The sequence below is a fragment of the Xenopus tropicalis genome, chromosome 7 (genome assembly GCF_000004195.4).
Source record: "Xenopus tropicalis strain Nigerian chromosome 7, UCB_Xtro_10.0, whole genome shotgun sequence".
In the NCBI taxonomy this organism is placed as follows: Eukaryota; Metazoa; Chordata; class Amphibia; order Anura; family Pipidae; genus Xenopus; species Xenopus tropicalis.
The window spans coordinates 21715055-21742820 of record NC_030683.2 but is presented as its reverse complement, the minus strand read 5'-3'; the positions used below and the strand labels follow the sequence as shown (position 1 = coordinate 21742820).

The 27766-nt window shown below is 38.6% G+C and overlaps 1 protein-coding gene across 1 annotated transcript in view; it reads right to left on the bottom strand.

Moving 5' to 3' along the window:
• The window catches only part of tcerg1l (transcription elongation regulator 1 like), a 132286-nt gene that overhangs the window by 38798 nt on the left and 65722 nt on the right, over positions 1-27766 (bottom strand). The window contains exon 5 of the mRNA XM_031906370.1: positions 6569-6688. Within this exon, the coding sequence (XP_031762230.1) occupies positions 6569-6688 (120 nt within the window). The remainder of the gene's footprint in view (positions 1-6568; positions 6689-27766) is intronic.

The following is a 27766-nucleotide window of genomic DNA, read 5'->3' as shown; positions in this document are numbered from 1 at the left end:
TCTGTAATAATAAAACAGTACCTGTACTTGATCCCAACTAAGATATAATTACCCCTTATTGGGGGCAGAACAGCCCTATTGGGTTTATTTAATGGTTAAATGATTCCCTTTTCTCTGTAATAATAAAACAGTACTTTGTAATTGATCCCAACTAAGATATAAATAATACTTTTTGGATGCAAAACAATCCTGTTGGGTTTAATTAATGTTTTATTGATTTTTTAGTAGACTTAAGGCAGTGCTGTCCAACTTCTGCAGTGCCGAGGGCCGGAATTTCTCGCACATACATGGTGGAGGGCAGATAATGGAAGCCACTCCCCCTTTTAAACCACACCCACTTCAAACCACACCTATTTTATCACAATGGTGGTAGTGCAGCAAAAACCCAAATGCTTGGTCCTCACTGCAGGGATATCAACCATCATTCATATGTGAAAGAATTATATTATGTCATATTAAGACACACCCTTAAATCCATATGACTCTTCCCCTGTGGATAGCACAGCAACCCCCAGTACATAATTACACACCTTAGGGACCATTTAATGGCTATTTCCAACTGCTAACAAACTCCCAGAACAAACCCCTGCCAGGTTCACCTCCCACAGGCAGCATAGGGTAGCATTCTGCCTGCCCTACGCTACCTGTGTGTGCCATACTCTGCCTGCCCCATGATGCCTGTGTCTGCCATATGCTGCCTGTGTGTGCCATATTCTGCCCTACCCTGCCTGTGTGTGCGCCATACTCTGCCTGCCATATGCTGCCTGTGTGTGCCATACTCTGCCCTACCCTGCCTGTGTGTGCCATACTCTGCCTGCCACATGCTGCCTGTGTGTGCCATACTCTGCCCTACCCTGCCTGTGTGTCATACTCTGCCCTACCCTGCCTGTGTGTGCCATACTCTGCCCTACCCTGCCTGTGTGTGCCATACTCTGCCCTACCCTGCCTGTGTGTGCCATACTCTGCCCTACCCTGCCTGTGTGTTCAATACCCTCCCTGTCCTATGCTGCCTGTTTGTGCCATACCCTCCCTGCCCCATGCTACCTATGTACCATACTCTGCCTCCCCTATGCTGCCTACACACAGGCCTGAGGTGTGAACAGTTGAACAATGTGGATGATTACAGCCTGAGCCTGAGGTGTGAACACTGCAGGGGGTAAACAATGCATAGATTAAAAGGTGTGAACACAGGGGATTACATGTTTAAACAATACAGGGGGATTACAGCCTGAATCTGAGGTGAGAACCATGCAGGGGGGCAGTTAATCTCAGTACTGATACTATTTAAAGCATATACAAGGGTAAACCATCTAAGCAGCCAGACAGGTGGGGGGCCACACAGAGGGGGGCCGCCAGTTGGACAGCACTGATTTAAGGTATGGAGATCCAAATTACGGAAAGACCCCGTATCCGGAATACCCTTGGTCCCGAGCATTCTGGATAATGGGTCCTATACCTGAACAATTAATCAATGTAAGGGAAATCACTCAGCAGACTCTAAGGTTCTGGGGCTCAGTTCTGAACATACAGAATGGGAAGATATGAAAATGTTGGCAGTCTGCTACTCTAATAAATGTAAATGCTTTTCCTGGCAAACCCCATTCCAGCAACATTTTCTGCAAACCTTTGGCGTCAACAGAGGTGTTGGCTTTCTCTTGGAGACTCATGGCACCTATGAAATCAAAACTGAGCCAACTTGGCAAGACTGCATTATCACTTCATATTGCATGCCGAGCAATGCAGCACACTGTACAGGAACCAGGGTAAATGCTGAGATAATACACAAAGCCATGGCAATCTATTAACTAGCTGATACTCTTACTAATGTATCGGCTTATTATTAATACTTATGCCTAGCATGCCTCACATGTCTGTCAATTTTAATGGTTGCGATGCTGTGATTTACAAATAGCCATGCAATGTGGGTAAAGTTGTCATCGTGTAGAACTAAGACACTATTATGCTTTATTCTACTACACATTTTTAGTCACTAGGCCTTAAAATAAAAATAAAAAAAGTATAATTCAAGCATAGTTTTGTATGTTAATAGGTCTGCTGATATTCTGGAATTGATTGCTTTGATCTGTAAGTACTGATGAAGAGTGAACTTTTAAGAAATGTAGGGAAAAGGTATATTTTTTTAATAGGATGTTGTGCCTCGGCCACTAAAGGGTTAAAAGGCAGGGGAGCTTTGACCAGGCTAGGAAGGCAGGGTGGATAGGGTTAATAGATATGCAGACCTAGAAAAGGGGGGAAGGAGTTTGGGTGGGGGGTATATAAGGGGGTTACTTGTGTGGCAGCTTCCTTTTCTGTGTTGCAGTATGGGGAGAGACATCTAGAATGGTTTGGTTGGAGCAGATGTGGTTGGGTGTGACCTTCTTGTCGCAGCTGGGGTGATGGGGAATACTGGGTTTCCCTGCTTAGTACAGTTCAGTTCAGTACCTCCTTGGGTATTGGTCTCAGGAAATAGGAGTATGGAGTGAGGCCTCTCTTGCCTTCAATAGACCATATGAGCATGGATGTGCCCAGTGGCTGGCATGGCGGGCAGTTCATTCACTCCCATTGAGTTTTGCTGTGGTAATGCTTACTAATTTTGTATTATACTATTTGAATCTAAAAATATTTTTTTCCAGTGTTGTTATTATGTAAATAAAGTCCTGGTCGGTCTTTCCTATCCATCCTGGGCTCTGTGGTGAGTATTATTTATGGTTATTCAAGGGGGTGGATTGAATAATTGGGTTCAGCAAGGGACAACTGGCCTTGACACTGTCCTGGCCAATGTGTGTTTATTCTTTTCCACCCCCAGCTCTGCGTTCCAGACTTGCATTTCCTACTTACAATTCTCTATCCAGAGATAATAACAGATGATAATCAAGCTAACTTACTCTTGCAGAAAATACAATGAGGCAGCAGTGAGCTGAAATATCTCTATCGATCTCACTTATTGGTTCCCTTGGACTTGAATATATATTTTCTACTTTTTAACTATGTGCCTAGGCTGAAGTATGAGGCTAAGTGCTTATTAGTTAATAGAAAACTGCAGTGCTAGTAATGAGCAGACAAAGTGCGGTTATCTTTCATATAAACTGCTAGAGGCAAGCCAGGAAAATGAAGACCTGCAGTATACAGTGTATAGGAATATTAAGAATGAATAGTTGACATACTAGTTTTCTATATTATAAATATAGAATAAAGTTGACAAGCTGACAGATCGACACTACTTGGACTTAGCTAAAGCATTTTATACAGTACTGCACAGAAAGTTAATGATAAAATTAAGGAATATTGACCAAGAACATAATATTTGCAATTGGATAGAGAACTGGCTGAAGGATAGATTACAAAGTTCCATGCAGGATGCTGCCGCTTTGCAGAGAGATTTGATTAAATTGGAAAACTGGGCAGCAAAATAGAAAATGAGGTTCAATGTTGAAAAGTGCAAAGTTATGCACTTTGGTAGAAATAATATAAATGCAAGTTATACACTAAATGGCATTGTGTTGGGTGATCCATAATTGAGAAGGATCTAAGGGCTTTTGTAGATCACAAGTTGTCTAATTCCAGGCAGTGTCATTCTGTGGCTACTAAAGCAAATAAAGTGCTGTCTTGTATAAAAAAGGGCATTGACTCAAGGGATGAGAACATAATTTTGCCCCTTTATAGGTCCCTGGTAAGGCCTCACCTTGAGTATGGGGGGCAGTTTTGGGCTCCAGTCCTTAAGAAGGATATTAATGAGCTGGAGAGAGTGCAGAGACTGCAACTAAACTGGTAAAGGGGATGGAAGGGTTAAACTATGAGGTTAGACTATCAGGGTTAGAGAAAATTATAGACAGATAGGGGATGTTCTTTTTCCCATAAAAACAATCAACGCACCAGAGGCCCCCCCTTTAGATTAGAGGAACGGAGCTTCCATTTGAAGCCGCGTAGGGGGTTCCTCACGGTGAGGGCAGTGAGGTTGGGGAATGCCCTTCCTAGTGATGGGGTAATGGCAGATTCTGTTAATGCCTATAAGAGGGGCCTGGATGAGTTCTTGAACAAGCAGAATATCCAAGGCTATTGGGATACTAATATCTACAGTTAGTATTGATGTTGGTATATATGGTTTATATACTGTATGTGACTGTATAGCTAGGGCAGTATGGGTCTGTATGTGAGTGTATAGATAGGTCAGTATGGGTCTGTATGTGAGTGGATAGCTAGGGCAGTATGGGTCTGTATGTGAGTGGATAGATAGGTCAGTATGGGTCTGTATGTGAGTGTATAGATAGGTCAGTATGGGTCTGTATGTGAGTGGATAGCTAGGGCAGTATGAGTCTGTATGTGAGTGGATAGATAGGTCAGTATGGGTCTGTATGTGAGTGTATAGATAGGTCAGTATGGGTCTGTATGTGAGTGGATAGATAGGTCAGTGTGGGTCTGTATGTGAGTGAATAGATAGGTCAGTGTGGGTCTGTATGTGAGTGAATAGATAGGTCAGTGTGGGTCTGTATGTGAGTGTATAGATAGGTCAGTGTGGGTCTGTATGTGAGTGTATAGATAGGTCAGTGTGGGTCTGTATGTGAGTGTATAGATAGGTCAGTGTGGCTCTGTATGTGAGTGTATAGATAGGTCAGTGTGGGTCTGTATGTGAGTGTATAGATAGGTCAGTGTGGGTCTGTATGTGAGTGGATAGATAGGTCAGTATGGGTCTGTATGTGAGTGGATAGATAGGTCAGTGTGGGTCTGTATGTGAGTGTATAGATAGGTCAGTGTGGGTCTGTATGTGAGTGGATAGATAGGTCAGTATGGGTCTGTATGTGAGTGGATAGATAGGTCAGTGTGGGTCTGTATGTGAGTGGATAGATAGGTCAGTATGGGTCTGTATGTGAGTGGATAGATAGGTCAGTGTGGGTCTGTATGTGAGTGTATATATAGGTCAGTGTGGGTCTGTATGTGAGTGGATAGATAGGTCAGTGTGGGTCTGTATGTGAGTGGATAGATAGGTCAGTGTGGGTCTGTATGTGAGTGGATAGATAGGTCAGTGTGGGTCTGTATGTGAGTGGATAGATAGGTCAGTGTGGGTCTGTATGTGAGTGTATATATAGGTCAGTGTGGGTCTGTATGTGAGTGGATAGATAGGTCAGTGTGGGTCTGTATGTGAGTGGATAGATAGGTCAGTGTGGGTCTGTATGTGAGTGGATAGATAGGTCAGTATGGGTCTGTATGTGAGTGTATAGATAGGTCAGTATGGGTCTGTATGTGAGTGGATAGATAGGTCAGTATGGGTCTGTATGTGAGTGGATAGATAGGTCAGTATGGGTCTGTATGTGAGTGTATAGATAGGTCAGTGTGGGTCTGTATGTGAGTGTATAGATAGGTCAGTATGGGTCTGTATGTGAGTGGATAGATAGGTCAGTATGGGTCTGTATGTGAGTGGATAGATAGGTCAGTATGGGTCTGTATGTGAGTGTATCGATAGGTCAGTATGGGTCTGTATGTGAGTGGATAGATAGGTCAGTATGGGTCTGTATGTGAGTGGATAGATAGGTCAGTGTGGGTCTGTATGTGAGTGGATAGATAGGTCAGTATGGGTCTGTATGTGAGTGTATAGATAGATCAGTATGGGTCTGTATGTGAGTGGATAGATAGGTCAGTGTGGGTCTGTATGTGAGTGGATAGATAGGTCAGTATGGGTCTGTATGTGAGTGGATAGATAGGTCAGTATGGGTCTGTATGTGAGGGGATAGATAGGTCAGTGTGGGTCTGTATGTGACTGTATAGCTAGGGCAGTATGGGTCTGTGTGTGTGCAACACAGTTTACATATGTAACTATGTCCTAAAAAAAGCTAAATATAGTAATTTGGCCAGAAAACATGTAAGGCTTTTATAGAGCAAAAAGGAAGAGGAAGTCAGTTCAATATGTGAGACACAGGGACAGAAGCAGATGAGTAAAGGAGAGTTCAAGAGAGGGAATTTGCAACTGTTGTGAAACATAAATTGGTGTTAATAAAAAGGAGAATCTTGGTTAAGCCTTTCAGCCTTCCATATCCCTTTGTGACTTTTACAAGCATGAAACAAAATTACATCTCCTCCAGGTCAGCATGATAGTGGATCAAGTTTGAAAAAAATGTGTGTAGCTTATAGTGGGGTGTGGGGCAAGAACATTAATATGTTATAAATTGCTCATTGTTTGTACATATTACCATTTTCAGGCATTGTCCCAAACTTACCCTCATTCTCATTATTGAAGAGAAATTTCAGATAACATTATTTATATTATATTTGTACAATTTTGATTCCTTAAACAGCTTTAATTTAAAATGTCAAGCTTTTCTCTGTAATCACAAAAACAATGGACCAGCATCCATTTAGCTTTTCTATTCAGTTTAAAAGAAAACATGTAGCTTTTCCCTAATCCACTATACTAATATGCACGAAAGCCTTTACGTTACCCACTCCACTTCTTATGTGCAGATCCTTCTGTTTATATTCTATTTCTGCAGCGTTTGTAACAAAGTTGCACCTTTTTAATTAGCATTTATAGCGATAACACATTCATTAATGCGATTAAGATTAATAATGTGCAAACCATTTGGTGCTTCATCCATTAAGCGTGTTGTCATGAAGGTCAAGGCCGGGGCAGTGGTCAGTCTGGCCAACTGAGATGGCCGCAATGGAGCAACATGAGCCGCGATTCTTGAAGGACCACCTGCAAAAGGAATAATGACTATAAATGAATAGGAACAGGGCTGTGCTTATGGTGCTGAACCTTGAAGCAGTGATTAACCCCTACTCAACAGTACACCCAGGCACATACATCATACAATTTTGTTGCCATGGGCTAAAAGTAACAGATGTCGCTGTAAAGGGTTCTTAGACCAACAATATTTCTTAAAGGAGAAGGAAAGGTACAAACTAAGTAAGCTTTATCAGAAAGGTCTATGTAAATACAGCCATAAGCACTTACAGTAATGCTGCACTGAGTTCTCTATCAAAAGAAACACAGGATTTCTTGTGAAACATCCTTAATTCCCATGGCCAGAGTCTGCACAGTTCTCTTCTCTATCCCCTCTCCTGCTTCCCCCTCCCACCAGAATGTTAAGAAATCCCTCCCTTAGGAATGTGTGATCTGAGCTATAACGGCTAGACTGCAGGCAGGAAGCTACTTAAAATGGCAGCTGCTATCTTAAGCAAACAGAGAACGTTTCTAAAGCTGTTTACTCAGGTATGGTAAAGGTTTCTACACAATAAATATATTGTTCTAGGTGGCACTAATGGCAGTAACATGCCAAAATGACTTTCCTTCTCCTTTAAAACAACTTTTGCTTAATGTATGGCAGAGGATAGGAAATCAGAGGGGCCAGTATACCTTGATGCAAGCTACCAGATGTGTATTCTATATGGCTCATTTAAAAATGCTTATCATGGTGCAAAATACACTTTTCTGATGCAAATGATCTTCCTGTTTTCTCCCCATACTTCAGAGTTTTTTTTTTCCAAAAATACTTTCTACCAGAGCCATTACCGTACACTTGTCCATGAAGATGCATCTACCATCTTCATGTCATCCATGTGGTGATGGCATCAGTTCCAGCAAAACCATTGTGCACAGCATTAGGCAGTAAACCTTAGGTAAACGCAAACATTAATGCATGGACACTATTCATTGGAGGAGGCTCCCTTCAATTACTTGCAAGTTTATGAAGGATGTATGGGCGCAGTACCTATCATGAAAAACATTAATGTTCATGCATTTTTGTAGTCATTTTCAGTGTCCTGCTTGTGGCTAAATTCATAAAGTGAGTTTCTGCATGACAAGAATCCAAATACTACCAAAAGGCCATTGTAAGCAATATCTCAGAATATTCTAGTACTCATGGACTGACCTGCAAATTAGCTTTAGTACAGTAACGCAAAGCAATCTGCAGTTTGCCTTGAGTTGGCAAGTGCCATTGCACAAATGAAAGCAAATTTGTGATTGATTGCTATTGGTTACTCTGAGAGTCTAGTTCAACTATTCAGTTTCTACAGAAAATGTTTACAATTGATGGATGTTTCTCCAAGCAGCTATAAACCACATTATGTACATTAGTTCTCTGGTGTATTCAGTGCTACTAGAGATGATTGAATATTTCATTCAGGACAAATGCAGTGAGTAAAGTTCAACTGCCACATTTTTTTTTCACAATTCAGTGTTTTCCCAGAATTCCAGCATCATTGTGGTGCAACTACTGCAATTGCATCTGATTCGCCAAAATTGCTGCATTTCATTACAAATTGGATGCAATCGCACAGAGCTACTGGTTACTCTGAGAGTCTAGTTCAACTATTCAGTTTCTGGTAGTAGCTGGTGGTAGCTCCAGAGTTTCTCTGCATTAATAGGGGCAGCAGCACTTAATTTGTATTAGAAGATAGGAAGGACTGAGCATCGCTTAGAGCCCACTATACGGAAGTTCAAGGAGTGCATTTTGAGTGCCAGTACTTTTATTGAAAGTGGTTTTATGCACAACTGACTGCGGGGACCACAACTCAACTTGAGAACATACATGATACCTATATTTGTTCTCTCATGGAGCATATATATCTTTACATTCCAACTCCAACATTGGGGGTCGAACAGAAAAAGCTTGACTATTTCTGCAGTATTTCCAGAACAGCTTTTGTAATGAAGCTTTTAGGTTGCAAAAGTCCATTTGAGAAAAACTGCGGAAAAGCCAAGATTTTTCTGCCTGAACCAAAGGATCAAGCAATCATAAATCAGGCCCCTATTGAAATAGGAGCAGTATGATGGAACATGGCTAGGCTTTAAGGCTTAAGGTGGCCATACATGGGCCAATTGTAGCTGCCGATATCAGACCAATTCGGCAGCTCATCGGCCCGTGTAGGGGCAGGAATGAGGGCCCTGAGGCCTGAAATTGCCCAGATGTCAATCAAGCAGGTTAAAAGATTTAGTCGGATTGGGGACCACATTGGCTCGTTGATGGGGTCCCCGAACCGACTGCGCCCATTGCTCCCGTTATAATTCGATCGTTTGGCCCCAGGACCAAATGATCGAAATAACCCATATTTTCCCGATATCGCTCACCCGTAGGTGGGGATATCGGGAGAAGATCCACTTGCTTTGCGACCTCGCCGAGTGAGCAGATCTTAACGTGTATGGCCACCTTAAGACTCCATATTGGGGCAATTAGAGCAGATGTGTGAATATGTACTTTATCGTTAAGTGAGCTGGAACCAGAATGGATGATTTTGAGTGATTGTTTTTCAGATTTTCAGGAGAGGCTTGTCCAACCTATCATGCCACCAATGGAGACCCAAAGCCTCAGATCTAATATGACCCTCAATACACAGAGAAAGAGCCTACAGACTTGGATAAAACATACTCCCTGCTTTAGCATGGATCCTCTCTTGTTCTTGTAAACAAATATACTCTTTCTCTCTAAGTTAAGCTACTATTTTATTAGCCACCCTGCTATATAGCACAGCGGTACTTGTTAAGAAAGGCTAACTATAGTAATAGAGGTATCTAGCGTGCCATTTATTTTATTGTTTTCTCTTTATCTTTGGATATTTTAGATTTATTTATTTTTTCTGTATAAAAATTGTCAGCTTTTTTAACCATGACAAATATTTCATTTGTTTGCATACAGGGCAGAAATGAGATTTCTCTGTTGCTAAGCAAAGCAAACAGTCTACGCTCCTTACTCTATAAATTATGAAGAAATTTATCTTGTGTGACATTAATGAGATTTTTTTTTTTAATTCCTAAAGCTAAATATCTCTAAAAGGAGTGATTGATTGCATTGGACACAATTATTCTTTTTTTTTTTTTTTACATTTTTTTCACCACAAATGTAATTTTTTTCCTGCAATCACATTTTTTTATATAAACCTTGGCAGGTTTCAAGTGGAGAATTTTTTATTGTTTGAAAAGACGGTGATCAAGATTTTGCTTGAAAATGAATAATTTTGCACCTTAGACTTGTTGCTATATTTCATTTTATATGCCAACAAAGAATTCTTACATATTTATATTCCACGTTTTGCAAATTTTTCACTATTTTGCAAATCTTATCAAATTGTCTAACCGAAATGGGGCAGATTTGCTCATAACTGCTCTGTAACTGTAGCAAACCCCCTTCCCAGGCAATTATCGACCTAAGAAAGAGGCACACTAGCAGGTGGATAATAGGTGGGAGGGGTCAGTTATGGGTTCCGTTGAGCGCTGGATACCTCCAAAACTTTTTCCAGATAACGGATATTTCTGTAATTTGGATCTCTATACATAAAGGCTGCTAAAAATCATTCAATCATTAAACACACCCAATAGGATTATATTGCCACCAATATAGAGTCACACAACTTACGGTAATTGCCATCAAGTACAAGGTACAGGTATGGGACCCATTATCCAGAATGCTCGGGACCTGGGGTTTTCTGGAAAAAGTATCTTTCTGTAATTTGGATCTCCATACCTTAAGTCTATTAAAAGATTATTTAAACATTAAATAAACCCATCAGGCTTGTTTTGCTTCCAATAAGGGGTAATTATATCTTAGTTGGGATCAAGTACAGGTACTGTTTTATTATTACAGAGAAAAGGGAATCATTTAACCATTAAATAAACCCAATAGGGCTGTTCTGCCCCCAATAAGGGGTAATTATATCTTAGTTGGGATCAAGTACAAGGTACTGTTTTATTATTACAGAGAAAAGGGGATCATTTAACCATTAAATAAACCCAATAGGACTGTTCTGCCCCCAATAAGGGGTAATTATATCTTAGTTGGGATCAAGTACAGGTACTGTTTTATTATTACAGAGAAAGGGGAATCATTTAACCATTAAATAAACCCAATAGGGCTGTTCTGCCCCCAATAAGGGGTAATTATATCTTAGTTGGGATCAAGTACAGGTACTGTTTTATTATTACAGAGAAAGGGGAATCATTTAACCATTAAATAAACCCAATAAGGCTGTTCTGCCCCCAATAAGGGGTAATTATATCTTAGTTGGGATCAAGTACAGGTACTGTTTTATTATTACAGAGAAAAGGGAATCATTTAACCATTAAATAAACCCAATAGGGCTGTTCTGCCCCCAATAAGGGGTAATTATATCTTAGTTGGGATCAAGTACAGGTACTGTTTTATTATTACAGAGAAAAGGGAATCATTTAACCATTAAATAAACCCAATAGGGCTGTTCTGCCCCCAATAAGGGGTAATTATATCTTAGTTGGGATCAAGTACAAGGTACTGTTTTATTATTACAGAGAAAAGGGAATCATTTAACCATTAAATAAACCCAATAGGACTGTTCTGCCCCCAATAAGGGGTAATTATATCTTAGTTGGGATCAAGTACAGGTACTGTTTTATTATTACAGAGAAAGGGGAATCATTTAACCATTAAATAAACCCAATAAGGCTGTTCTGCCCCCAATAAGGGGTAATTATATCTTAGTTGGGATCAAGTACAAGTACTGTTTTATTATTACAGAGAAAAGGGAATCATTTAACCATTAAATAAACCCAATAGGGCTGTTCTGCCCCAATAAGGGGTAATTATATCTTAGTTGGGATCAAGTACAGGTACTGTTTTATTATTACAGAGAAAAGGGAATCATTTAACCATTAAATAAACCCAATAGGGCTGTTCTGCCCCAATAAGGGGTAATTATATCTTAGTTGGGATCAAGTACAGGTACTGTTTTATTATTACAGAGAAAAGGGAATCATTTAACCAATAAATAAACCCAATAGGGCTGTTCTGCCCCCAATAAGGGGTAATTATATCTTAGTTGGGATCAAGTACAGGTACTGTTTATTATTACAGAGAAAAGGGAATCATTTAACCATTAAATAAACCCAATAGGGCTGTTCTGCCCCCAATAAGGGGTAATTATATCTTAGTTGGGATCAAGTACAGGTACTGTTTTATTATTACAGAGAAAAGGGAATCATTTAACCATTAAATAAACCCAATAGGGCTGTTCTGCCCCCAATAAGGGGTAATTATATCTTAGTTGGGATCAAGTACAGGTACTGTTTTATTATTACAGAGAAAAAGCAAATCATTTTTAAAAATTAGAATTATTTGCTTATAATGGAGTCTATGGGAGATGGCCTTCCCGTAATTCAGAACTTTCTGGATACTGGGTTTTCCGGATAATGGATCCCATACCTGTATTGTTTTATTACTTTTAATTTGTATCTTTGTGGATAACAGGTTTTCCAGATAGGTATCCTATACCTGTATATTGTTATATAGGTAATCTTTCTTCAGAGAAAACTTAATGAATTAAATCAGCACCAAATTGGGTCCAATGGGAATACATTTGCACTAGCAAAGTAAATGAGTAAATATCAAACCCTTGCTAGTGAATCTGCCTGGCTGGAAGATGAGTGAATCAATTTATTCACAATCTAATTCTCAACAATTCATATTTTACTGATAATGATTTGCCACGTCAAGTCATATTATCTACTAATTGGCACACATCACTGGGATTCTGAGTGAATTAAGATTGAAACAAATGATTTGATCTTTTCAAGTTATATGCAAGACACCATATTTCCAGCACATTTTCCAATAAATAGGCAAAAGAGAAGAAAATTGCTTTTTGCGTGTAGAGAACATTCACTGCTCTTGGCACTTAATTCAACTTGGTTTGGGTACTTTCCAAAGACATTAATACTAACAGAGCCATCTATTTATGGGTGAAAAATTCTATCACAAGTGTCACAAATTTCCCACCAACTACTGCATTCTCTGAAAAGGCCATTCAGGCTTTGAATACGTTTAAACTGCATATTCCATAGGACTTCCAGTGTATATCTCACATTTCATAGCACCGAAGAACATACGGGACATTCAGATTTATGACCAGAGATATGCTGATTTTGACCAAACTTACAAAAGATCATTCCATATTCCATCATTTCTGTGTTTATCCACTTTTATGAAACCTTAACTGACCTTTTAACTAAACTCTTCCTGAAACACCGATACAAGCTGAAATTGGAAGAGATATCATCCACAACTCTGTCACTCAAAACATGGGGAAAGATATGGGAAAACACCAGGAAGAATAGTAAGAAAAGAAAGTATATATATATATATATATATATATTCTCCTTCAGAAAGCACTCACGGTATTTGCAAAAAAAGCAAGTATTTATTTACACAAAAATGTCTACGCGTTTCGATCCATATAGGAACGTTTCGAGCACAAACTGTGCTCTTCCTCAGGTTTGTCCCTGAGGAAGAGCACAGTTTGTGCTCGAAACGTTGGAATTTTTTCAATAAAACCACTTTTTCTTTTGTATCAAGTCCCTATGTGTGCGGCACTCTTTCTATTATATTTTTGTTTTTTGACCTGCACCAAGGGAATTTGGACTTGTATAGGGTGTGCTCCTCCCTGTATACTATATATATATATATACATACATACAGGTATAGGACCAGGTATATTATCCAGAATGCTCGTGACCAAGGGTATTCCGGATAAGGGTGTCTTTCCGTAATTTGGATCTCCATACCTTAAGTCTACTAAGAAATCAATAAAACATTAATTAAACCCAATAGGATTGTTTTACATCCAATAAGGGGTAATTATATCTTAGTTGGAATCAAATACAAAGCACTGTTTTATTTTTACAGAGAAAAAGGAAATCAATTTTGAAAATCTGAATTATTTGATTAAAATGGAATCTATGGGAGATAGGCTTTCTGTAATTTGGAGCTTTCTGGATATCGGGTTTCCGGATAAGGGATCCCATACCTGTATATATATATATATATATATATATATATATAAATCAATGCTGTTTTGGTATCATGACCCCCAAAAAGGTAGGTAAAAGGTATCCATATGTTTCTACTCCCTGCTGGTGAGACTGCTGAGGCAAAGGAACGTCGCAGTATATTATGTGGCAATGCCCCCAGCTTATAGTGGTGGTATTGGTGGTTCACCTTTAAGTTACCTTCTGATATATTATTGGATGGCCAGTTCTTAGCAACTTTTACATTGTTTTTTTTTTTTTTCTTTATAGTTTTTCATCTGCTGTATATGTCTTCAAATGGGGGTCACTTGAGACCCCAGCAGCCAAATATTGCTCCATGAGGATTTTCCTCTCCTATTTATCCTCCAGTCTCTCATTCCAACCTCTGCCTGGTTGCTAGAGCAACATCATTAACCCTAGCAACCAGAGAGTTGCTAAAATCCAAACTAGAGAGGTGCTAAACTAAAAGCTAAATCATTCAAAAACCACAAATAATAAATAATGAATACCAAATTTAAATTGTCTCAGAACAGCAATCTATACAACATACTAACATTTTATTTTTTGTTGAACCACCCATTAAACCTATTTTTTTTTAAAGCTATCGATTGGTTGTCCAAAATTCTCTGAAAACATCTTTAGCTAGATAGTCTAAACACTCTCATGGGGAAAACAATATCATGCAATGCTACAGCACAACAAAGCCTTACAACTTACAATGTAACAGCTGCCCAGCTGTCAATCACAAATACTGTAAATAAAAAAAGCCCCCATCCACCTTCGGTCCCAGTAAATTATTAGTAATATCTTGAATTGAGGACATAAGGGCAATGAAACAGCAAGACTTCAGGGATTCAGTTTGAAGATTTGGACCTGATGGGATTAATTTCTCAAAAAAAGATCCACTTAATAATCTTTCTAGATAGGAACCCCATAAACCCCCATGATGGAGTATTTACAATCACATGTATAATTAACCCCCAAAAGAACATTATTCTGGGCTATTTTCTCTTTTTAAGTAGGTTCACCTGCTAAAGGATCAGGTTTGTGAGGTCATACATACAATATCCTCTTTAACCAAATATATTGGCTGAATATCAAAATGGGTATAGTATGACTTTTGATGATAAATACCTATCAGTTTACAATAAACACAAATAAAAACTATAGGGGAACGCACCCAAACACAACTTAAGCTTTTTAAAAAGTAAACATAATTTCAACCAACTTTGCAATATACATCAATTAAAAAATATGCAGCCTTTTCATGATGTTTAATGTAATAATAAGGTTTGGAACAGTTCCCTAAGTGCCGCCCCCTGTTCCCCTGCTGATCTGGCTGGCTGCTTTGAGACTCAAATAAAATGTAACAGTAGTCGCCTGTCCTCAGCCTGCCTTCAGCCTGCATCCTCCATATCCCACAATTCCCTGCACAGTGCAATGCATTGTGGGTTATGTAGTTCCGGCATGCTGTCTGTAAGCTGTGGAGAAGTTGTTACTAGTGAAGAGTGAATTTTTTCGCCAGGCATGGATTTGCAGCTAATTGCTGCATTTTGCCATTGGCGAATTGTTTCACATAAAAAAAAAAAAGTGGTCACATCAAAATGAGTATGGTCGCATCAAACTGGGTGCTGTCAAAAAAAGTTGTGGGACACCTGCGTTTCACCGATTTTTCACTGTTTCGCAAATTTTTCGGCAAAGTAAAACAGGACACATTTACTTATCCATAGTTGTTACAATTTTGAAATTCAATGTTTTAGACCCTCCTGCCAGGATGTGAAATGATGCAGAAAGAAAAGACCTGTTGTACAGCTGGATTTCAGCTTATAAAAATGGTATTTATTCCTACTTTTTAAAGGAACAGATTCCAACAAATTTTGGTTACAGAATAAAACACCTGTATGGTTGCTGGTAAGGCAGAATAGCTTTATTTATGCTGTAATTCAGTCATTCAGCTAAAGCAAAACATGCAGACAAATATGTTAGTAGATCATTTAGCAATTGCTTTGAACAACCTGGCATACAAAATATGTGACAACTGCAGTTGTTAAGAGAAAAGATTAACAGTTACTCCTGGTGGGACATTTGTCTTACAGTTGCAGGAGATCTTTAAAAGGAGATAAGGGGAAAACACTGTCTCTAGTACGAGATCCATAATGAGTTAGAATAAAATAAAAAAAGAAAAACCTTTTTTAAAAGACATGGAAAGAACGACAACAGCAATGCCATTATACAAAGGAATTGGTGCTCTTTAGTGCAGCATGGATCACCCTGTTGCAGAGAACACTTGCAATATTTATTACAGTGGAGAAAAGAGTGAGCCAAATGCATCATTAAAGAATGCCCTATTTGTATATTCACCTTATTTTAGTCTAAGAAGCGGAAAAGGAAAAAAGAAGGCATGTACCTTTACTAGGTAATACCTGTTGGCCCAGCTTCAACTCTTTATGTATTAGAACTTAAGAGCAGTGGCGTATTTATAAGATGTGAGGCCTACACTTTCCAAAGGGCCCCCTTCTAGGCTTCTCCCATTACTAAAAGTTTAGAGATATACAACAATTAACTTTCAAATTATTAACTACAGGTATAGGACCCATTATCCAGAATGCTCGGGACCAAGGGTATTCCGGATAAGGGGTCTTTCCGTAATTTGGATCTCAATACCTTAAGTCTACTAAAAAAACAATAAAACATTAATTAAACCCAATAGGATTGTTTTGCATCCAATAAGGATTATTTATATCTTAGTTGGGATCAATTACAAGGTACTGTTTTATTATTACAGAGAAAAGGGAATCATTTAACCATTAAATAAACCCAATAGGGCTGTTCTGCCCCCAATAAGGGGTAATTATATCTTAGTTGGGATCAAGTACAGGTACTGTTTTATTATTACAGAGAAAAGGGAATCATTTAACCATTAAATAAACCCAATAGGGCTGTTCTGCCCCCAATAAGGGGTAATTATATCTTAGTTGGGATCAATTACAAGGTACTGTTTTATTTCTACTTAGAAAAAGGAAATCAGTTTTAAAATTCTGAATTATTTGATTAAAATGGAGTCTATGGGAGATGGGCTTTCCGTAATTCGGAGCTTTCTGGATAACGGGTTTCCGGATAAGGGGTCCGATACCTGTATTAGTAACAGTAAAATCATTTCTATAAAGTCCATCAAAATATCATGCGGTATCAATCCACATCAGATAAACAATCAACTGGTAAGCTCAAGAGTATGACTGGATGATGATTCAGCAGACTTACCCAGTCAATTAAGCTCTTTAAGCTTTTGAGCTTTCAGTTTTTTGCCCCACTAAGGCATTTTTTTTAGATTTTTTGACAAAAACTGTGTAACAGAAGAACAGGCAGGTAGCACAGGTCTATTTTTATTTATGCCTGGGTGCAGGAGAAGAAGCAGAAGACAACTTAGACAAACTTGTGGCAACTAGTCTGTGGCAGCAGTAGCACGTATGAATGTCCGTGCAGGAGAAGAGGCAGAAGACAACTTATGTATCATCACCTCAAACTAATGTAGCACAAGCTTATTTCTTGTGTAACAACAACATTGCTATAGCCTAGGGGTGCCTAATAGTTCATCCGCCCCTGCTTAAGCGTATAAGAGGGAGAAGGATAAATGCTCATCCAACTCCAACTACCATTTTGTCCTTTTTCATAGATATGCTGAACTCCAGAAGGTCAAGTTATGAATATTAAGATGTGTTATTTTATATTCCAAAATGACCAAGATAATGTAACACATAAAAGAGGATGAATAAGATTTATTCTCATTATTCTTCATTGGTATAATAAAGTACAGTCTTAAATATCAGTTGGGCTCTTTAGGTCATTTTAAGATATTTACTTGTACTGGTATTGGACCCCTTATCCGAAAAACAATTATCCAGAAAGTTCCGAATTACGGAAAGGCCGTCTCCCATAGCCTCCATTGTAATCAAATAATTCACATTTTTAAAAATGGTTTCCTTTTTCTCTGTAATAATAAAACAGTACCTGTACTTGATCCCAACTAAGATATAATTACCCCTAATTGGGGGCAGAACAGCCCTATTGGGTTTATTTCATGGTTAAATGATTCCCTTTTCTCTGTAATAATAAAACAGTACCTGTACTTGATCCCAACTAAGATATAATTACCCCTTATTGGGGGCAGAACAGCCCTATTGGGTTTATTTCATGGTTAAATGATTCCCTTTTCTCTGTAATAATAAAACAGTACCTGTACTTGATCCCAACTAAGATATAATTACCCCTTATTGGGGGCAGAACAGCCCTATTGGGTTTATTTCATGGTTAAATGATTCCCTTTTCTCTGTAATAATAAAACAGTACCTGTACTTGATCCCAACTAAGATATAATTACCCCTTATTGGGGGCAGAACAGCCCTATTGGGTTTATTTAATGGTTAAATGATTCCTTTTTCTCTGTAATAATAAAACAGTACCTGTACTTGATCCCAACATTGGGTTTAATTACTGTTTAAATATTTTTTTAGCAGACTTAAGGTAGGAGATCCAAATTACGGAAAGATCCCTTTTCCGTAAAACCCCAGGTCCCAAGCATTCTGGATAATGGGTTCCATAACTGTAGTAAATCGTATGAATGTAAAGCTTGGTTTTAATATAGATAGACAATGTCCATAATAAAACTTATTTTCCAGAAGTTCTGCTCTAAACATAAGCCAAAAAAGCCCTGCTGAATGCGTAGATTCAAAGGAAGGCTTTGCACTTCCAAAATAAAAGGCAGTCTGAGTATTTTACTTTCCACAAACTCTTATAAAATATTTAAAAGGAACTTAGTTTTCATATCTGAAAATAAATTGAAATTGCATAGAGTCTAAATCTTAAAAAATTTGTGACCCGGAAAATAAGCGGATGCAGACGAGTGAAAAATTCAATAGATGTAAAATGACAAACCTGTTGCTGCTGGTTTCATATCTACAGTCCCTCACATTCTGTTGCGGCTCCAATAAAAACACAATTCCTGTGGTACTGTGTCTCAGAGAAGAGCTCTGCATTCTTACATTGGCAATTTCATCCCAAAAAAAGGGCCGGCTAAATGGTTTCAATCATAGGTACAATAATTTGTCCCCAAAGGAAAGCTTTATGCTTCCAAATTAACGGGTCGCCTGAGCTTTTACGTTCTCCAAACCGATGGAAATCCTCATAAGATATTAAAGAAGAACTTAGTTTTCATATCTGAAAATAAATGTAATTCATTGCACGCAGCGCTGGTCCAAAAAAAGTTAGTGACCCGGAAAATGAGCGAATCTTCACTCGAGTGACAAAATGAATAGATGTAAAATGACAACGTGGTTTCTGCTGCTCTCATATCTACGGTCCCTTAACTTCAGCCGTGGTTCCATTAAAGACAAGATTCTCATTGTACCGTGTAGCTGCTTTGTGGTTTCAAAGTAATTATTTCTTCATGTATAATTTTTTCCCCCCCGTGCCAATGATTTTCATGCTTTTTCATGTTCTGCATATTCGAACGGCTTTAATTATCAGGTCCCCAAAATAGATCTCCCGGAGTGTGAAAATGGAAGAAGCCCATGGCTGAAATGATTGAACCAGGTGTTTATATAGAAAGCCCGAGTTCTTTTCATTACCGAATCAAAAGAGCTGAGCTCGCTGAAAAATGTTAAAAAATTGATTATAGGCTTGCTGTATCATTCACACAAAAGAAATCCTATTATAAGTTTAAAATTGCCCCTCTGTTTCCCTCAAGAACCTCTTACACAAAGACCACGAGTTCTTTCAGCTCTGGCTCCCATATTCCACAATATAACAGTTTCACATTGTTACCGAAAGAAAGGGAATATATTCTAGTTTAAGGCCTGGGATGCAATTAACGTGATAATGAACAAGCACTTTTTATTTCCCTCCATGTAATACATTATTAGTTACTTGAATATCAAAGTTAACTGAAATGCAGTACTTTATATTCCCTTATTGTTTAGTTTTACTGATTGAATGGCTTGATTAATTTATGCTAACAGCAGACACTATGCTCAGCTAGACATACAAATTCACATAACAATGTTCTTGTACAACAGGTTCCTTTGTTTCATTATATTCATACGTAGTGAATAGAGGGCAAATGAATGACATGATTCAAGTGGCATCCATGTTGGTAGGACTTACTTAGGTTGTAAGCTCCACAGTGAAGGTACCCCCCACCCCTGTGCCTTCTAACTAGTAATGAGAAAAATAGAAAAATATTCACCAAATTAAGATGCAAAACCATGGCAAAATTTTCAAAATGCATTGAAGTCTATGGGTGATTTTTCATGGCAAAATTTTTTATATCAGTTTCACAAAAATATTCACCAGTGGCGAAATGCACAATTTTGGTTCAAAACCATGCTTGGGTTGCTTATCACTAGTGAAGAGCGAATCTGTCCTTTTTTGTCAAAAAATGTGCAAAATGGTGGAGCAAATTGCTGCTACTGCATGACTTTCTTGATGCTTGGGACTTTTTTTGACACGACTGCAACTTTTTTGACATGATCACGACTTTTTGTGCCAGTTTTGTGAAAAAACTTGCCAATGGCAAAATGTAGAGTTTAACAGTGAATCCATATCTGGCAAAAAAAAATGTGATCATCACTATTCATCACTACTCATAACTACTCATAACTACTCAGCACTAATCATCACTACTCATTACTACTCATCACTACTCATCACTAATCATCACTACTCATTACTACTCATCACTACTCATCACTACTCATAACTACTCATCACACACCTTGTAACTGTGCATCTTTATTGGAATATTTTTTGATTCCACTGTTTATACTAAACATCTATTGTAAAAATAGACAGTGTTGTTGCGTATGCAACTAGTGTTATATAAATATAGAAATACTGTACACTCATATACAGGTATGGGATCTGTTATTCTGAAACCTTTTATCCAGAAATCTCTGAATTACAGAAACCTCTTCTCCCATAGACACTATTTTAATCAAATAATGCAAAATTTGAAAACATATTTCTCTGTAATAATAAAACAGTACCTTGTACTTGATCTAATATATAACTAATCTAATATATAACTAATATATAGGTAATTCTTATTGGAAGCAAAACAATCCTATTGGGTTTAATTCATGTCTAAATCATTCCTTGCACCATATAGTTGAGCTCGAGGCGCCACTCAGTCCTTCCTGCCTTCTGTTCTGAATTGAGCACTGCTGCACCCATTGAGGCAGGAGAACCCTAGAGCTACTGACACCTCAGGACCAGGCGGTATCTCCAGGGTTCCCCTTAAACTCAGCATCAATAGGCGCAGCACACTTTAAAGAATTGGTGATGACCGGGTCGGACTGGGCCGCCGGGACACAGGGAAGAACCCTGGTGGGCCCTAGCTCTAGTGGGCCCCCGGTGGCCCAGACCTGACCCTTGCTGGCGCTATCCATGACCGACTGTTCCTCCTCTGACAAGTTAAATTTACGTGCTCGGGGGAGGACGTCAGGTGGGGGGCCCTGCGAAGGGGGCTTGGGGGTCCCTCCGGGGGGGGAGTGGCATGGGCACTTGCTGGGCCCCCTTCACCCCCCAGTCCGACCCTGGGTGCAGATGTCACTTCATGCCAAACTCCAGATTTCTAGGATATAGCCCCCTTGCAACCACACTAACGCTGGAATTCTAGGGAAACCAGCTGCATTGTGGGAAAAAACATTTTCTCTCAAAATTGCACTTTGCTTACTGAACTTGTGGAAGTAAATGCCCTAATGTATTTAAAATGAAATGTGTGTGTGTGTTTGATGGAGATGTGTACGTGGGGTGTCTCCATTTTCATTCTGTAACAACTAATCTGACTGTGTCACTAAAGAACATGAACTACAGTGAAAAAAAAAACAGATTTTGGGGTCATGCCTTGTTATTTGTAAGAAGGAAATTTGATGGAGGTTGAAATATGGTGCATAAAAATATAATCTCCACAGGTTCTTCAAACAGTAAAACAATCCCATTTCTGACAGCTAGCGAGAGACAGAGAAAAGTAATGACTGGCAGTAGTAGCGCATCTTTTCTACCTGACTGACCATTGTAATATAGGCCACTTCCTTTGAAGAGGTTGGGTGATTTATGAATCCTTGAAACCACTTTGAATTAAATTGAACCAATCTACAAAGAGCTATGCCCCAGGATTTACTTGTAAACTATCATTTGTGTTTTTTACTTACCTGTAGAAAAGGCTTGGTTGCAGCTAGAGGCAATATTGTTTGGAATATGTACTATATATATATATGGAATATGTACTATATTGTACTGTGTTGATTTGTCAGTTGACAACAATGCAGATAAGAATGAGTGTTATGTGATTTGCACGCAATCTACATTTAGGTAAATAGATTAGTTTCCAAAGCCAGCCATTTACCATTAATTGCAGGACATTTTTGCAGTTTTTGTATATCTTACAGAAAGCAATGCAATTAAAATTTTCAGGATGGAGCACAGAAAGCATCACTAGTGATGAGCGAATCTGTCCCATTTCGCTTTGCCCCAAAAAATGTGTATCTTTCAAAAGATTCAGCAAACGGCGAAAAATTTGCGAAACGGCAAAAATGTCGCGTGGAAAAAAATTGTCGCCCATGACTTTTGCCACGCGACTATTCTTGCAACACAGTGAATTTTTTCATCCGTTTCGCGAAACAATCCGCCAATGGCGAAACGCGGGAATTCACCGCGAATCCATGCCTGGCGAATCTTTTGCCCATCACTAAGCACCACACAAAATATCTCCTCCCAGATTGACAGCATCATTCCTGAAATAATACAATAAAGGTGTTTTTTTTGGTAGATTCGCTGTAGAGTTAGGGAGTTTGCAATGTCTTCTTGTCCATATCAAGTAAAGTGGGCCATACACTGAAAGATCTGTGCGTCTGGTGAAGTTGTCAAGCCAGCAGATTTTTCTCCAATATGGCCACTTTATATTGGATTAATCTGACCAGTTGACCTGAAGGCCAAACAATCGTATCACATTGACGTGATGTAGGCTATTCAGGGTGATGACTGCATCAATGAGCAATTCCTTCCTCTCTCCAACGGGATTTTAAAGTCGTCATCTGCCCAATTTTTTAGCTGGATATCAGTCAGGTAAGCCCCGTACATGGGCCGATAAGCTGCCCACTCGATCCATTGGTAGTTTTTATCGGCCCATGTATTGCCACCACCAGCATTCCTATGTTCTTTAAACTGTATTGACAAAGCCTACTCCATGCAATTACATTCATAAGAGGAAGACCTTTGTTCGTCTTTTTACATTTTTTAAATAGTAAAAAAAGAAACAAGAAGGGGCGGGACCCTTAGAATCAGAGAGAGGTCAAATGGTTGATGAGAGCAGGGAAAATGCAGAGATTCTTAACTGTTATTATTTGTCTGTCTTCATAACTGAGGAATAGCTAATGAAGGATTACTTTATAATAGACCCTCACCCAACTCTAATAACATAACTAATACATGGGAGACTTAGGAAGAAATTCAAAAGAGACTAAACTATGTGAAGGTAAACAAAGCTCCAGGACTGGGTGGTTTTCATCCGGGTATGATGATGGTATTCATTCATGGGTACTAAAGGAGGTTGGCTCTATGATTGACAACCCACTTTACTTTCAGGATACTTTGAGGTCTGCCATGGTGCCAAGACATTGGCGAATTGCTGTTGTGGTCTGGAAGCTATACGCTGTTAGTTTGACATCGGTGGTAGGAAAGCTTTTGTAGGGGGTAATAAGGGGTAAGATACTTGAATACACTAAAAATCCCAATACTGTGACTTTGTGCCAGTATGGTTTTATGGGTAATAGATCTTGCCAGACTGATCTAATTGCTTTCTATGAGGAGGTAAGAAGACACCAAGACTCTAGAATGGCAGTGGATGTGGTCTACATTCAATACAGTACCACACAGAAAATTACTGACTGAATTACAGAATATTGGCCTGGAACATAATATTTGTTCTTGTATAAAGAACTGTTGTTGTTATTGGAGTACCTCAGGGGTTGGTCCTTTTTAACCTTGTTTAATGACCTGGAGGTGGTCTATATTTACATTCATGATACAAAATTGTGCAGAAATATAAGACGGTGCCACTTTGCAAAGCTAATCAAATAAAGTACTGTCTTGCATTAAATAAAGGACATTAACGTGAGGGATTAAAACATAATTTGCCTCTTTACAGATCCCTGGTAAGGCCTCACCCTGAGTATGCGGTGCAGTTTGGATCTCCAGTCCTTAAGAAGGATATTAATGAGCTGGAGAGAGTGCAGGAAAAGAGAGACCACCCTTTAGACTTGGGGAAATGAACTTTCATTTGAATCAGTGTGGGTGGTTCTTAGCAATGGGGGAAGTGAGGTTGGGGAATGCCCTGCCTGCTGATTTCTTTAATGCTTTTTAAAGACTTTTTTTGAACAAATGTAATATCCAGAGCTTTGGTGATCTAAGGATCAACAGTTAGTTTAGTATAGGTATTGGTATATACAGCTTATATATGTGAGAGTAAATATAAATATGTATATAAAAATGTATATTGAAGCAGTAGAATTCTTAATGAATCGCATAAGTCAGTGTAGGAACTGGTCAAAAGGGATGACTTTGACGCAGTTGGCCAGCTTGAAGTATATTGCAATATATGGACAAACAATCCCTGTTTTGCTTAAAGGGAAGGGCATTTCTTAGTAGCTTAAATGCACCGAATGTCTTAATGTTCTATATATTGATAATGGGTGAGTGCAGAGGATCTCTTGTTGTTGTTTCTATATAAAAATGTATATATATGTGCACTGCGGGCCATTTGGAGGGGATGAACTTTATGGAATGTGGCCTTCTTTCAACCCAACTATGTTACTAGGCATAACTAACCAATGCATAGTAAGTTTGTTGATAGAATGTAAGTAGCATATGCTACAGTTATTATCATCTATAGCAGCTAATCAGCAAAAGGCATTTATTGGTCACCTGTTTAAAAACAAACATCTTATTGGTTGCTATGAATTACAGCATGTGGGCAAATGTTATGCCTCTTATTATGTATTGTGGATAGAGATCCAAGTGTGCCGACAGGAAAATAGACTTCTAACAAGCATTGCAATGAAAACAAATGTGTATTGAAGCAGTCAGTGCAATGTATGTTTGTATAATGAACACAGAGTGTGTTGGAGCAATGAAAGCAATGTTCTTTTTATATTTAGGTTTTCAGAGTTTCAGTGCTGGTAAAATGATTCTTTTTTACAAATCAATCTTTGTGCTCTGAAGTATGATAATTTATTCAGCGTGTTAATACAGTTTTTTGTACAATATTTTTTGTTAGCACATTCTGCAGTTCAATAGCTATATTTTTCCGTGAGTCATTCCATAGTATTCTACTAATTCACCGACATAATCACTCGCACCAGCGTATCACATGTATCACAGTGTATTACATTTTAGACTTCTTGTTTTTAAAGAAGCAATGCACCTTACAATTAGCTTTGTATCATTCAAATGGCAAAAGTGGCCATACCTTTGTCAAAAGAAAATAGGATAGGATATAGATTGTAAGCTCTACGGGGCAGGGACCTCCATCCTCTTGTGTCTTTGACTCTTAACTTATTGCAACTGTACCTTGTATTTATTTGTATTTATTGTTATACTTTGTATTTATCTATTATTATCTTAATAACCCCGTTTGTATTAATGTATTATACTGTACAGCGCTGCGTACATACAGTAAGTAGTGCTTTTATAAATCAAGATATACATACAAAGGAAAGACTGCAAGTCCCTAGCATAATGTCATAAAGGTATTTGCCTGTGTTTTACTCACAGCAGGGTTTTCCACAAAATAAAGCACATTTCAGGGTTTGGCCTTTTTTGTTCTGTTTCTCACCAATTTAATCGTTAAAGGACATGTAAACATGTAAAATTTTCCTACCATCCTGTTTGCCAGCATCATCACATTTTCTTAAATAAATAGCAGCTTTCATCCAGCAGCCATTTTCCCTCTCGCACATCTTCAGTGCCATTTACATCTGCAAACAGCACATGTGCACTGTAAAGTTTATGCAATGAAGAATGCAGGCTTACACAGGCAGAACTTACTTTGAGAAAAAGTCCTGCTTTGTGGCCGGTAATGGTTAAACTGAGCTCAGGACAGGAGGTTAGGAAAAAATACATATTTCTACAGCAGAGTACGAAGCTAGAGCAGAGTTTCTATGTAAACCAGCAGTGTCATCTCTTCATTGGCTGCTAGACTGGAGGGCATGTTTCGTAACCTGAGTTGAGAAGAATTGAGCATGCTCAGTAGCCACAAGCCAAAATCAGTTCCTAAGGGAGGGGAGCTGAGTGGGTTAGAGGAGGAGAAGAGAGGGATCCATAATAGGCCCAGGTATTTTAAGTACACAGAAACCCAAACAGTCCCCCCCCCCCAGTGAATAGTGAGTGTCTATGGCATCTTACAGCAGCCCCTCTGACACTTTCCAGAACCTACAGATTGCCAGTCTGGGCCTGTACCTCCAAGCATAACTCACCTTTGGATATAGGTATCAATTATGTAGCCTTTAGCTCACATAGCACTTCCACCTGGCATTAGTAAGTAAGCTTCAATGTCTTGTCTAAATCCATTGCACTAGCATAACACTTTTATGGGGTTTGTTTAATTTAAATAGATTTTAGGCTTCAGTGAAGCTCAAAATCAGACAAACTGTACTAAATAACCAAGGTAACACACTTTCTGAAATATAACTTGCACAAGTATAAACTTTACTTTTTAGATGGTTTGGAAAGATATGTTTGCAAGATATCTTAGCATCTTGTTTTTAGACCCTCACATACTTTCTTGGAAGTTATGAGAAGTGATGAGCGAATTTTTTCACCCGGCATGGATTCGCAGCGAATTTCCACATTTCGCCATCACCGAATTGTTTCGCAAAACTACCGTAAAAATTTGCTGCAGAAAAATTTGTCAAGCAGAATTTTTCGTGCATCAAATTGAGCGCGGTCGCGGCATAAAACCGTGGGCAACATAAAAAAATAGACACGGGCAACAAAAAATAGACGCAGGCGACAAAAAAGACACGGGCGAATTTTATGGCGAAGCGAAACGGGACAGATTCGCTCATCACTAGTTATGAGACAGCGGCTCATAAGCCAAGCCTACACAATGACATATAGGGAAAATTGCAAACTTTTTTCACAATTACAGTTTTGTTTGAGCCAGAACTCCCAGTATTCTAATTATGGTTCAAAAACTTGAACGTCCGACATTTATTAAGTGCAAAAAACCTGAAAAATTGGAAAAACTTCAATGGGAGTTGTCCTAGGCAAAGTCAAGCCATTTTTTCAATACAAGATTTTCAAGGGTTTTTTTTTTTGAGTTTGTAAACTCACAAATTTGAGGTATTCAGGTTTTTTTGTATTCAAAAAGGTATTCCATATTAATAAATAAATATTCAAGTTTTTTTTTAAATGCAAAAACTCTCCAAACTGAAAACTGAAAAATAAGCCAAATAGAAAAGAGAATGAGCCAGTACCAAGCTGAAAAAGAAATAGCGTTGCACTGAATACAATAGGAATGAAATAAGGGGGGACTCATTAGAGTACTTGGTTAGAGCCCGGAGTTCTTCGTATGGCGTTCCTTTGTGCAAACACCTGCTTGCAGATGATACACACCACAAGCTGTGATGCAATTTAAAATTCATTGGAAAGCATCTTATAATGAAATATTGTTCATTACATTCATACAAAGTCATTGCTGTGAGGGCAATTAAACCTTCTCCTCAAAAGAAAACAATAGCTGTTTGTTATATCTATGTGTGAATTTAATTTGCATTGGTATGGCGATAGTCAGATCTAGAAAAGATTCAATGGGAAGTAACTGCTTTTTAAATTTTCTTTAATTCTTTAATTTTTATGTTGCAAACAATCATTAAATGCTTCATAATGGCGTACTAGCAGGCCAGCCCCTTATCCATATTTTTTTGTATCTTAGAAAAACTAAAGAAA